This window comes from Empidonax traillii, unplaced genomic scaffold (assembly GCF_003031625.1).
Source record: "Empidonax traillii isolate 1590-97213 ecotype Southwest subspecies unplaced genomic scaffold, ASM303162v1 scaffold86:size2944007, whole genome shotgun sequence".
Classification (NCBI taxonomy): Eukaryota; Metazoa; Chordata; class Aves; order Passeriformes; family Tyrannidae; genus Empidonax; species Empidonax traillii.
Window position 1 is genome coordinate 380675 of NW_020955279.1, and position 13811 is coordinate 394485.

A 13811-nucleotide genomic window follows, 5' to 3' on the forward strand; every position below is an offset into this window, starting at 1 on the left:
GTTGGGCAGGAACATTCAAACCCACCAGGCACAGTCCTTGGCAGATTTGTACCTGCAAATACTACAACATCTTTATAATTAACTACACACATCAGGTGGGCCACAGTCCCAGGGTTGCTTTATTCCTGCAAGAGTCCATCTCACTGCTGACAGGGAGGTGTTCTGACCTCTCCTCTCACCACCTGCCTGTGCAGGCTGCACAGTGTGTGCCCAGAGCCGAGCCAGGGAGCTGCCTGGGCTGGAAATTAATCCACTTACCAGGCAGGGAGCGAGGGAGGGGGCAGTGGGGAAGAGAAAAAGGAGAATCAGTTTTCAGCCAGATCAAGCAGCACTCAGACCTGGCATCAGGGAAACTGCATCTTCCTGGCCAGCATTCTGCCAAATGAAGGCAGCAAGGTCTCACAGTTAGCAGGTTAAAGCCAGTGAGCACATCCAGGCACAGGCACTGCAGTCACACTTGTGCTGGCATAGCTGTTCAAAGTAATTAAGGCACATGCATTATTTCTTTGTGCTTAAATCTAATGCAAATTCTCATCTGTTTAAAGTCAGACATCCCCTAAAAAATTTAGTGAACTTTTCAGAGAACAGCACTGCAGGATTGTTTGATAGAATTGCAGCCATGTTCAACTGGCACCCACTGACCCACAAGACTAAGGGTAAATTCTCATCCAGCTGCCCATGCTCTTCCCAGAGTGTTGCAGATGCACTTTCAGCATCTTTCCTTAAAGAACTTCTGCCACTCCAGCTCAGCACAGACACCCTAGAGCAAGGTAATTGGAAACAGCCAGAAAGACAGGCAGAGCTTCTAGTGAGACAAACCTCTCTGTACTTCCTTTGGGGAAAGCATGGAATGCAATAACAGGAGGGGAAGGATGTATTTCACCATGGGTTAATCCCATGGATGTGTCAGATGGAAGTCATTAACCACCTGACACATTAATCAGCCATAGAAAGGTAACCAAGGAATCTTTATTAAGGGTGGAGAGCAGGAGAGGGGAAACCTAAACTGGTTTGTGACTATTCTCAAGAGCCCAAATCCCACACACCACCAGGAGATGACCATCCACATGGAGCAATAATTCACCCAGTGAAAAGGGCCACACTGACCCTCCATGTGCAAGAGGAGAGGGTGGAGCTGAATGTGATACTTGAGCCTCCCTTCCCAGAACAGCCACCTCTCTATCTGACTATTTCAGTCTTTCTATTTGCCACTTTTCTCATCTGAGTTCCTCCTTTACTGTCCCTCTGACAGTACCAAGTGATTTCATTTGCTTTCCTCAGTTTCTCCCATTTCATTTCTGAGGGTGTCTATCAGCATCAGACAGGCAAAACAAAACCCCCAGTGATGTGAAAGAGGGCTCAATAACAGGTGAAGAACTTGACTTGCTGTTCGCTTCTTTTTAAAGTCATATATAAAGCTGATGACCTTTGAAGATAAACACTAAAATGAAAAGAGCTGAAATGTCAAGCAAGACATCTTGAGCTATCAGCCAGGTGCCTGTGAATCAAGAACACCCAAGATCCAATCAAACCCTCCCACCATCTTACTTGCCTTTAGACAAATCACTTAAGGGCTTGATCTTCTGCTATTAAGAGCCTTAAGAGTTGACAGCAACTCCAAAACAGAAGCAGGTTTGGACCCTTATAGTTCCCCCTCTCTGTAAAGTCAGGAGAATACTTACCTAATTACACAGAATCTTGTGAAGATTAGTGTTTTTAAAAGTACTGTGCGCCAAGTTTTAATCATCATCATCATCTGGCTCTGAAGACATTCATAATTAAGTGAGCATCCGCAACTTTGGAAATCAGAGAAGTCAAAAAACGAGAAACAAGAAGAGCCCGTGTTGCACAAACATCTGATTTCACAAGGAACTCACTGAGAGGGCCCCAACGACTCCAAATTTGGTAATTATTTTTAAGACAAATCCTTGTGTAAACCACTTGCCAACCTTTCAACCTCAGCTCAGACTTTGGAAGGAATTAGCTGGAACCCCCCCACCCCTGTGGAATCAATGGCTTTACTCACAGCACCCACCCCCTCACCCAAAAAGAGCTCCTGAAGGGAAGTGGTCCCTTCCTCTTCTGCTGTGGCAAGCAGCAGATACCTTGATGAAAAATACATTACAAAAATAGAAGCAACATCCAAATCACTCCCCACGCAGTGGCTGATGCAGTGGAGTGATTTTTTTAAGAAGTATGTAATCAATAAAGTGACCTAAGAGGGAGAAAAAAAAAATCAAGATGCAGAAATCCAGCAAAATTACATGATCCAGATGCCAAAGTTGGAGCAAGGCTGGCAGTAAGTTATTCCATTTGGATGGATTAATCAGTGTCCTCCTCTGGCCTTTTTTGGCATAAACTGTTTTTCTCAGAGTGTGCCTCATGCTTAATGAGATTAAAAAAACCCAAACCCAACAAACAAGACTATTTTCAGGGTATCTATTAGCACGTAATTTTTGTCACCTTTATCCCTTTGGGGATCATTACCAGTCTGACTTCACAGCTGCAAGAACTGAGAGGCCACACATAAGCTTGCCAAGAGAAACAGAAGAATCTGTCCTTCACATCATTTTGGGTCCAGTGTCATTTGTTTTTTTCCCCCCAAGCGACCCCTTCAGAGTGTTATTACACCTAAACACGACTCACAGCAAACTTCATCAACCGGCACGAAATGCTTCCTCCACATCCTAAACTGAAAACACATTTGTGCCCCCAGTTGCACAAACAAGAGCCTGAGAGCAGCCTGGGTGAGCTTTTAGAGGTGGATCTCTGTTCCAACTGTGCTTTCAGCCCCTTTTAGCAGCGAGCATCTCGTGTTACTGCGCTCACAAATATCACATGGACCAGCCCTGTCCAGGTATGAAAACAGCTCAGAGCCTCTCAGTGATGGACCAGACCCACTCCCAATAAAACACCTGCTGACTGTTCACGGCCTGAAGCCCCATCCACTGAAAAAAGGCACAGGGGGAAGTGGGGATGCAGCCCTGGAGAGCAGCAGGATGATGGATGGGCTGATGTGCAAAACTCCCTGGCAAAAACACTGCTGAAGCCTGAAGTCAGTGTGAAGTGTCTCCCTGGAAGAAGCATCATGACTTTAATCCCCAACCCAAACTACACTTTTTTCTTGTAAAGTAATTTTTCCCGGTCTAATTTTCATCACTAATCTCCATTTCAAATGCACATTAAAATGTTAGGGAAGGAGCAACTCAACTACTCTGCTTTTATGCTCACAGATACTCTTCAAACAGACAAATGTGCTGTGCAACTTAAATAGCAAATGAGCAAATATTTTAAGTGCAAAACTATGCACAAATTGGAAATACCAGAAGAAATAAGCAAAATGAGAGATTTTTGGGATGCACAAAGAGCAGCTGCTTTTCTAATAAGTTTAAAAAAAACCCAAACCACATTAAATAGGCAGTGGGTTACTATTTATAGCTACAAATAAGGAAGGAAACCAGAATTTAGCAAGATATATTTCAGGAGAGCCACTTGAAAACTATCCTATTAACTGTATTTTCAGGATCAAAGGAAAAAAAAACCAAACCAAATCAGATGTTTAGTCAGAAGCAGGGAGAAAACTTTATCTGAAAAAAACCCCAATACCTCACGTCTTTTACAGTCTGGCACAGAACAAGATACAAATGTCAAGTTGTGTTCTTCAAACCGAAACTTCTGTCTTTTCCAATCTAAACAATTCCACGATTCTGGGATCATCTGCACCACTGTGTGACACCAGTAAACACAGTGTAAAACCAGCTATATAAAAATAAAGAAAAAAAAATTAATCTTCCTGCCCTTACACCTCTGCTCCTACTCCGGTTAAAATGCAGGAAGGAGACACTACAAACCAGAGGAAATGCAAATATTTTGAGAATATGCAAAATATATTGTTAATTCCCACATCACAAGAAGCAGCAGTTGCAAATATCAACATCCAACACACATGGAACTGCACAAGGGAGGGAATGAACTGCTGGGAGAAACACCAGAAGCACCAGTAAGGATAACAGGGATGAAGTAACTGGTTCCATGGAAAGGAGCAGTTTTGAGAAAAACAAAGAAGTGCCTTTTTTTTTTTTTCTTAAAAAATGACACAGTCATTTGACATGCCTCCTAGAAGCACAACTAATTCGAATTGGGCCTTTTAAATTGCTTTCAAAAACATAAGATTTGGCTCCATAGTGATCCCCACACCTACAGGATTTTATAATCTGCCTCCTAAGTAACTGGATCACCAGGCAAACCTCCCCCTTCTCTATTTTTCCACCCCTCGTGGAAACCAACCAAGAAAACAGGATTAAATTTAGAATGATAAAATCTTTAATCCATGCACCACGGTATGAGGGACTTCGCTTACAGTTCGGAGAACGAGACACTAAAGAAGTTTAGCAAAGAGATTATTTTCATAAAGTATTTATAATAATGTGGGATAAGCATTGCAGGCAGCAGCAGAACCCAAACTGTACAAATGTTTTTGAGGCCAGAAGAATGACAGATGAAGTCAGCAATCCTCAGAACTGCTCTAATACAGAAAGGACAGAGTCTCTCAGCTCTCAGCCTGGGTTGTCCTGCTGGTGTATAAACATGGAATCACTTGGATCCACGTGCATTTTAACCCCACTCTGAATTCAGCCTGGAAATGGTGATTTGCTCTGCACACACCTGCAATGACAGCAAGGCTGTGACAGCTGTTCCAGAGCGGTGGTACACACCCCTCTTTAGGAAAGGTTGCCCAGCAGGCCAAGTTTTGAATTCAACAACATCCCAGACATCTCAGCAAACATCCTCTATGCCCCTACTGACTTAGGCTACGAGGCAGGTCTGAAAGCATTTTTATGTCAAATAAATACTGGGTCAAACACCAGAGAAACAGACTTGGCATGAGTGTGGCCCCAAGCTTAGACAGACTGGTACTTAAATATTCATATCTGTATGTAAAATAGGCTTCCTTTCTGCCTCTGGCCATGACACAGGAAGACAATGAAAGGATGTTCCTCGTGGCAGGAACTGTCAGAGCAGTGCCCGAGTCCCTCATCCAGAGAGCTCTGACTGGGAAGAGTTCCTGACCTAATCAGGGAGGATTTACTTGGAGAAAAAAAAAAAGCCAAACAAACAACTTGCAGCAGCAGGATGATAATGTTAAAGCTCACGTTCCTTACAAACACAAAGATGAAATTTAAGCCTGAAACGACAGCTGTGACCACAAACAGAACTGCTGCAAACACCATCAATAAAAGCTTTCAAAGCCAAGCAGCCACAGTGACAGGGAAAGTAAAAAAGGCTGTTATTGTACTGACTATGAAATGCATTCAGTAGTTATTAGCTGTTCCCAGCAGGCAGCAAACACAAGACCAATATGGTAACAAGATAGTAGAAAATGAGTGTGACTGAGAGATGGGGGCAGAATTAGCAAGGGTCATTTGATTCCTGCACCCTCAGCTGGGCAGAAAGCTGCGCTTAGAAACAAGACAAACCCTCCCTCGCCCAGTTTGCTACAAAAATTGCATTACAGCATATGCAGAAGTTGCTCATTTGATTCAAAACTCATTTGATGCAATCAATACCTTCCAGAGCCGGCTGCATACAGCAAATTAAGCTGCTTTTAAAATTGGGTATTTGTTCATGGATGTAAGCTGACCTGAGCTCGTGAAGTTGGATCATTTGCTATGGTGATGATGCTTTTTTTCCAGCTGAGTTTCAAAACAGATCTGACAATCTATTTAAAGGTTTGTACTTGAATTCTTACAGTCCTAATTCTGAACTAGACAGCAATTAAACAAAATTCATTCTTGCATTCAGAGGCAGATAACCAATTTTAAAAGAAATAAAGCATCACATGACTATGTAAGTTTTTAATTTATAAAACCTGCACAGTGAGGAGAAAATAGGTAATAATTTATTTTCCAGTGAGAAGAAACTATGAGAAACTCCCGTGGCAAATTCCTACTCCATATCCCTCTTTCATGGGTGACAGGACATTGCACATGCAGGGGAGCAGCTGGGAAATACAATTTACTGCTAAGCACCAGTGTGAACCTGCATCCACTCTGACACATTAGCTGTGGCTCTATTTTGCCATGACAGCCACGTTCCCAGGGCTTGAGACAGCCACTTCTTAGATGTGTATTTTCAATATAATTTGTTACCAGACCTATCTTCTCAAGTGATGAATAGAGGTCACATCCCATCAACCACTGGCAATCCGCCACCCCGATGAGCTTTAAATAACAAACTCGACAAACTTTTTCATGTCTCATTGCAATGGTTCCACAGCTCCAAGTGAGCTGAAAATCCATGCACAAACATGGATTCCCAAGGAACGGGAAGCTATGAATGTGTGTGCCCCTCCCCTTGCAGTAAAGGCAAGCAGCTGGTCATATTTAAAACATAAGATCACATAAAACTAAGAGAAGCAATGGCCAAATAACAATTTTTATCTCTGCATTAGGTCTTTCCCTGAAACAGTAATACTTTGATCCCATTAACGCTCATAACTTCAGCTGGAATTCTCAAAATCTACGCAGGGCAAAATTATTCAAAAGTCCTTAACCCATAAATCACATTGGCCAAAGCCTTCAAGCAGATTGTGGTATTTTTGGAAATAGTCTTGGGAGACCTAAATACATTAATTAAATTTAACAGAAGATGCAGTTAAACCTCCTTGACTGCTTCACACATCTCCATTGTTATGTGGCTCTCAAACCATCCTACTCCAAATTTCTGTTCGTCCCCACATGAACAATTCCTGTCCCCTTTCCCAGTGGAGCTGTTAGTGCACAGGACAGTAGCAGATTAAGGAAGTTCAAGAGAAGCACGATCTTCAACTTATTCCACCTTTCAAAAAACCGAGATGTGTTGTAAGACACTCACAATGCATCACTACTGTGTTTTTACCTCTGGGTTTTTTTTCTTCAAATACCTCTCTTTTAAAGCGAAGAGTCTGTGCAAAGCACTGAAGTAATTATAAAACTAATGGGAGCACGTGAAATCAGAATAATTCAGTACAAAAATAAACTAACACTTAATAGAATAAGTTATTGATTTAAGCTAAGCTGCAAGAAAAGTGAGCATAACATGAAATGCATCAGAAAAGGACTATTTTGTTTGATAATTGGGCTACATTTTGGGGTAGATTTGTTTAGATTCAGGAAGCTGCCTGTTATTTAAAGACCCTTTTTAAGCCTCTAACTTGATAATCAAATTCAAATATGTAGGGAGATGTAAAGGTTTACTCGTATTTAATGCAGTAACAATGATTTTACTCGGAATCAGGCCAGACAGAGGGAAGCATGGGCTGGGACATTTTCCAGCAGGAAAGCAGAGAGCCAATGGCACAGCAGCCTTCAAAGAGTAAAGAAATCCTAGCACTGACTGCCATTCTGCTGTCAATACCAGGAGGGCTCTAAGAGTTTAAAGAAAACATCATGTAAATTGTCAGCTTAAAAGATGTATATTTATTACACCAAACAGGCAACTTCTTACAACACTTGTCAGTATTTTACATTCTTAAACATGGCCTGTTCCTGTGGCAGTGACTAGAAATCCCTATTTATCCAGTACAGAACAGAATCAGAGTCAAATCCCTCCCAGTACATTCAGTGCAGGAGTGGTTCAGTCATCCCTGATGGGTCAGGACAGGGGTGCAGATGGAACTGTACAGCCCAGCTGCAATGTTTGACCAAGTTCTCCACCTCTGCTCTGAGCCTTGGCAGCTGCAGGTTCAGGAAACGCTGATCTTACATCCCAAACATTACTGGACTGCCAGATTGAAGAGCCTTCCCCTGGTACCTGGTAGGAATGGGATATTCATGTGGGATCCAGGAGGCTCTGCACACTTGCACTGCAATGTCCACACCTCTGCTTTCTACAGCCTGACCTGCAGGAGCTCAGACTGTCTCATCGGGGAGTGGCAGCCACCCAGCCACGGTACTGCAGGTTACACAAACTGCATGGGATTGGAGCTAAATACTAAATATTGAACATTTACACTGTTGCAGATGCACTGTTGGACTGAGCATATTATACAGGCCAAGGCCACACCTTTGGGCTGCAGCTCTGATGCACCCAGGGGATGCACTTGAGCCAGTGACAGGTGACAGCTCAGAACCAACCCTAGGCCCCAGGCCAAGTCTGAATCCCTTCTATTAGGACTGCAGAGGATTGGCTGTTCTGGTGTATTATTGTGCCCTTTGCAGAAAGCAAAGCTACACACAGTGACATTTTGCACAGGTGTGAAATCACGAGCTGGCGACAGGAACCTGCATTTCCAACTGGCAGTGACTCGCAGAGTTTTGCGAGGCACTAATCCCTGCTTGGCAGTACTGCCGTGAGCCACTTGGGGAGCACGGGCAGAGTGCTGAGTCATAAGTCCAGCCTAACCTGGAGCAAACCTCCAAAAATGCTCCTGAACCGTCCCTGAGCCTACAGCCCCTCCGTTCTGTGGGACCCCCCTGAACAGCCCTGCCCCGACAGCCTGTGCCTGCAACCAACCCAGCAGCACCTCAAACACCACACACCCAGGCAAGTTCTAAAATAGGCTGTATTTTAACAGAATTTTACTTGCTGACATTAAACAGCCGATCTCTACTCCTGATGGGCTGAAAGGACAGGCTGGCCTGCCCTCCTGTGAGCGTGGCATTAACACTGTATCACAGAGCACCAGGCAACAGGGGTCACAATTCCACATCCCTGTCCAAGTTCAAATCTAGCAATTCCTAAAGTCAGAGCCTTGAATGCTGTAATAAATTCTTGGCAGATTGTTTGACTTTATCTCTCAGGTTAAAAAAACAACAAAAAAAAGGGAAACATAAATGTAAATGTCATGTATAACAATGCTGGTTTTCACCCTTTGTCACCAGTAAAGTCTGAGATGTAAACGTTTAGTTGGATGATTTCTCCCCTGGGCTGCAGATCTACAATAACCAAGAAGTGCAGGAAGCCACTGAAGGCAGTGAAGCTCCTGTTTCACATGGCATCAAAGAGCAGGGAAACGGGCACCTCCAGGCACCTAATGGTGTCCAGCCTCCCACGACTCGCAGCTGCATTTCAGCACAGCACATGCTGCTGCTATTTTGGAGCGTGTGTGCTATGGTGGAGGAGATGCGAGGCGGGAGGAAAGACAACCCCTGCTCATGTTCACATGCTGTGAAAAAAAAAAAATAAAAAATTCCAGCATGAAAAAGTCCTTTGATATTTTTTTTTTCAAACAAGACACAAGCACGGTATTTTGAAACAGACCTCCAGCCGGATTTAGAAGGTTCGCTGCAAACCAAGGGGCTAAAAAAGCTGCTTTAAAAAGGTCTTCAACCCTTCACAAGTGAAACTGGAGACCGAGAAAGAGAGATGGTTGCAACCCCACAGTGATGGGGATGTGTTATAGAAGAACTCCTCATTCACCTATTCCCAACGTCCTCCCTCTAGATTTTATGTTGAAGAGCTACACAGAGCACTCAACCAGCACCAGCCCTAACAATTTGCTGCTTTTTCTACCTGTCTGCATTTTGATTAAGCCCTTCATCCATTTCCAGGGTTTGTGACACTTGGCTCACAGTCCTATCTCCTTCTGCTACATTAAACAGGAAATCTTTCAGTGCAAACCATGAGGAAGGGAAGCACACCCAGACCAGTCAGCAGCAACGTGACCTCTGCCAGTCTGGACCTACTCGCAGGGGGGCCAAGAAACGCTCTGGAAATAAATGCAACTATTCAGAAAGGTGACAAAACCATTTCAGCCCTACCACCAGGCAGTACGTCATCACAAAGTCAGTAGGACAAGAAATGCTTGGAGCAGAATCTACTTCATGAGTACCTCAACTTGGGCTCTCCTGAATGAAGGACAGCGCTCAGCCCTGCTTGCTAGAAAGGACTGTAAGGCAGAGGTCTTGCCAAAGCATATGAATGCTGCCCACAGCATTAAGTCTGTTTGAACATTAATATTTAAGTGTACTTTGAAACTAAGTCATTTAATAGGTGCAGTTAGTCCAGTAACATTTTATGCTGTAAGGAATATATGTTGCTGGCTAAAGATTTGGCAACCAAAATCACTATGGCTGGTTGATTTAACTTCAATGGCTACTGGTTCCCTAGCCCAGAACCTCAACTGAAAGAAAGGCAGCCTGACTAACTATCTTTATTTCAACAAAAAACAGAGCCTGACTGGGTCTATACCTACCTGTGCTGAAGTGAAAGAAGAAAAACAACCCCTGAACCACAATTATGTCTCATTAGCCAAGTCAGTGCCAATTAAGGCCCCACTTTTAGCCCACCTGAGCTTGGATTTGCTTGTTTGCTGAAAGCAGTTTTATCCAGAACAAGAGCTGATTTTAATCTGCTCATACTTAACACAAAGAATGTCAAAACAACAATAGTTTCCTTCTTAAGCATGTTTGATACTGCTGCCATAACAACTTCAGCTTACAACAAAGATATATTCATTCCACCCAGTGTTTATTAACATGCTGTTAGATAAACCCATTTCTTATCATTAGTTCAAATATATTTACTAATAAAAAACTGGTATACAGACCTCCCTTATATTTCAAAATGTACATGAAAGCTTTTTTTCAAAGGAGTATTGTTTTTGCCAGAAGCCAATAAATGAATCCTTATTTTTTTTAAAAAAAGCACGTTTGCCAGAAAATCAAGCGAAGCCATAAAACACCTCTGACTCTGGTCGCATAAATAAACTTGCTGAATGCTTATTTGTAATCCCCGAATATTGTATTACAGCCGTGCTGTCAGGCTGCAAGACAGGAATTTCAGCGCCAGCGGACGCCCAAACCCATTCAAGACTTTTATTTAGAAAAAGGATGGATTTTTGCACAGGCAGATTATTTATTTATCCAAATAGCTCGCTGAATAATAATAATAATAATAATGATGATGATGATGATGACGATGATAATAATTGCAGGAAGTGCTGCCCAGCACCTGGCCAGAGGCCGGAGAGAGACAAGGTTGAAACAACCCCACAGTGACTGGGACACGTTACAGAAGAAATCCTCATTCACCACCTTATTCCCAACATCCTCCCTCCCTCTGGATTTCATACCGATCAGCTACACAGCGCACTTAAACGGCATCAGAGGCAGCAATTTCCTGCTTTTTCCTTTCGGCTGAGCCCTTTATCCATTCCCAGGGATTGTGACAGCGGGCTCCCAGTCCCACCTCACGGACACCGCTGTCCTACACTGAGCACCAGACCCCTGGGCCGGGGCCGCTCACGCCCCCCGGGCTGGGCAGGGGGTGCCCGGAGACCCCTCCCCCGGTGCCGGCGCTGTCCCGGGGGGTCCCCGCCCTGCGGGGCGCTGCCCAGGGAAGGTCAGCGCGGGGGGAGCGGGGGTGTTGCCGGCGCAGGCGGCGGCCGGGACCCCCCCGCGCCGAGTGCCCGAGCCGCCCTGGGCGCTGCCGCAGCCGCCCGCGGCGCGGGGAGGGGCGGCCCGGGGGGACCCCCGCGGGGCTGGGGGCGGCCCGGGGGCGCCGCGGGGCTGGGGGGGCCCGGCGGGGCGAGGGCGCGGCGCTGAAGGACATTTTCTCTGCCGGCGGTGCCCGGCCCCCGGAAAATGGCTGCCGGGGAGCGGGGCCGGAGCGCGGCCGCGCAGCCCGCCCGGCGCGGGGAGCGGCGGCGAGCGGGGGATGGCGGCGGCCGCCTCGTACCTTTGAATTTGAGCTCGTGCTGCGGTTCGAGGCTGAGGACCTGCTCCGCTTTCGCCATGTTCCTCCTCCTCCTCCTCCTCCTCGGCGGTGGCGGCACCAGGCGGAGAGAGGAAGGGACGGGGAGGGAGGGGAAGGAAGAGGGGAGGGAGGAAGGGAGGGAGGAGGGAAGGCGGGCGGGGGGCGCGCCCGGCTGGTTGTTCACCCCTCGGCCGGGCGGCGTTTCACCCTCCCCGGGGGTTGTGGTTCACCCTGTGCCGGCTGCTCGTTCTCCCTGTGCCGGCGGCGGAGCGGGCACAGCGGCCGGGGCGGTGGCTCCGGCGCACACGCTGCCCGGGCAGGGCGGGCGGAGGGCGGGCCGATGCAGCACCGAGGGGCCCGCGGAGAGGCTGCGGCGGCGGCTGACGTGGGGCCCGGCCCCGCCGTGAGGGGCCGCGGGGGAGGCTCCGCGCCTCCGCTCCGGGCGCTGCTCCGGCTGCGGGAGCCTTGCGGGGAGAAAGGGTTTAATCGCCACTGGAAATCGTGATCTGTAATCAGACCCTCTTGTTGTCGAGAAGCGGCGTTGCTGTAGGCCTGCGTGCCGTGTGGCCTCGGGGCTGCAGGGACAGCCCTCGGGCACCGCCGGCCCTGCCCGGCTTCCAGCGCCTTCGGCCAGGCACAGGGAAGGGAAGGGACGCGCTCCAGGGAAAAGGAGGAGCTCCCGAAGCTGCTCCGTGCGGGGACACCCCGGGACAGGTCCGAGCGAGGGACCAGGGCAGCCCTGGGAACGGGCATCAAGCCACGGGAAACACTCGCTTTTTAACGAATAAACCCAGAATTTCATGTCGTCTCAGGGATTTTAAGACATCCCCCCTCCCCTTTCTTAACTGCATTTGGGTTGTTCCTTGGGGCTTTTGTTTGTTTGGTTTGGGGTGTTTTTAGGTTGCTGTGTTTTGGGGATTGTTTTGTTTGCTTTTAGTTTTGTTTGGATTTAGTTTTGTTTGGTTGGGTTTTACTCCGGTGGTTTAAAATATTTTTTTTTTAATTTACAGCTTGGTTTATTGATAGCCTTAGGCCAGTGTAATTACAGTAACAGTTTTTTTTTATTTTCTCCCCTCTCTTCTCAGGTTGTTTTAAACATTTGAAAAGTTCCTAAGAGTTTATGAAGCGTTGCTATAACCTGTCAGAGGCAGGAGTTCGGGGTGCCTGTGGTACCAGCAGAAACGTGCTGGTTTAAAAACTGGTAATTTCTATACACCAAGAAATATTCATTAGGCAACTGACCTTTATATATTATAAACAGGACTTCAGGAGGAGATGCCATTTGCAGAGATAAAAAGCTTCCAAAGGACGGCAACTGAAAGTACTCAGTTATGTTGGATCCTAATCAGGGCCGATGAGCAAACAGCTGAGAGGTGAATAAAGATATGTTAAGATTAACACCCCTGAGAAGGACAGGGACATTCATTGAGCACATCTGCAGTGTTTACATCTCACCCTTCAGCTGCTCCTGTCCATGACAATCCCTGGTTTTCAGCTCATCTGCTTCACCACCTCCAATCCCATTTCATCTTTTTTTTTGTTCCAAGATGTCTTTCATTCCATGCCAAACCAAACCAAACCCAACCCAACCCATACGTATATTTACTATAAGTCTTGGTTTTGCCTCATACAAGTGAAACCTGTGAACTCCTTCCAGCCAGGAGAGCAGGACCAATTTTTAGAAGCTTCAGCAATGCAGGGCATTACACTCAAATACTGCTCTTCTTCCCTAGAAAGGATGGTCACACAACAGCATAAAGGAGTGCATTTTCTTTTCCAGGTCCTTGCTATCCTATTTTGCTTAGTTAATTAGATTTGGAGCCTTGGATGTTCTTGGCTTATTATTTTTGCTACTTGAAGTGGGTTAATTTTTAGCCTAAATTACAGGTTGTGTCATAACATTTTCGTTCTCAAGTCAGGAGAGAATTGACATCAGTTATATTTTGAAGTAGAGCTTTCTTGGCTCATAGTGTGGAAAGGTTATCTTCTTTCACCAAATCTCTTGGGTTTTATGTCATAAACAGATTCTCTCTCTGAGCCAGACATTCTTAGCCCAGTAATTAGTAGAAATGACAAACTTTATGCATATCTGCCAGTTAATTGCAAGCTAACGGTGAGGAATGAGAGAGAAAGCT

General features: G+C 45.9%; 1 protein-coding gene across 3 annotated transcripts in view; it reads right to left on the minus strand.

The window, feature by feature from the left end:
• Positions 1-11955, minus strand: part of VAPB (VAMP associated protein B and C) — a 34692-nt gene extending 22737 nt beyond the window's left edge. The window contains exon 1 of one of the 3 annotated variants that reach the window (XM_027881238.1): positions 11659-11955. In XM_027881238.1, the coding sequence (XP_027737039.1) occupies positions 11659-11716 (58 nt within the window). In that variant the 5' untranslated portion in view covers positions 11717-11955. The remainder of the gene's footprint in view (positions 1-11658) is intronic. The other 2 variants (XM_027881239.1, XM_027881240.1) reach the window with 2 other exon arrangements.
• Between the last annotated feature and the right edge of the window lie 1856 nt (positions 11956-13811).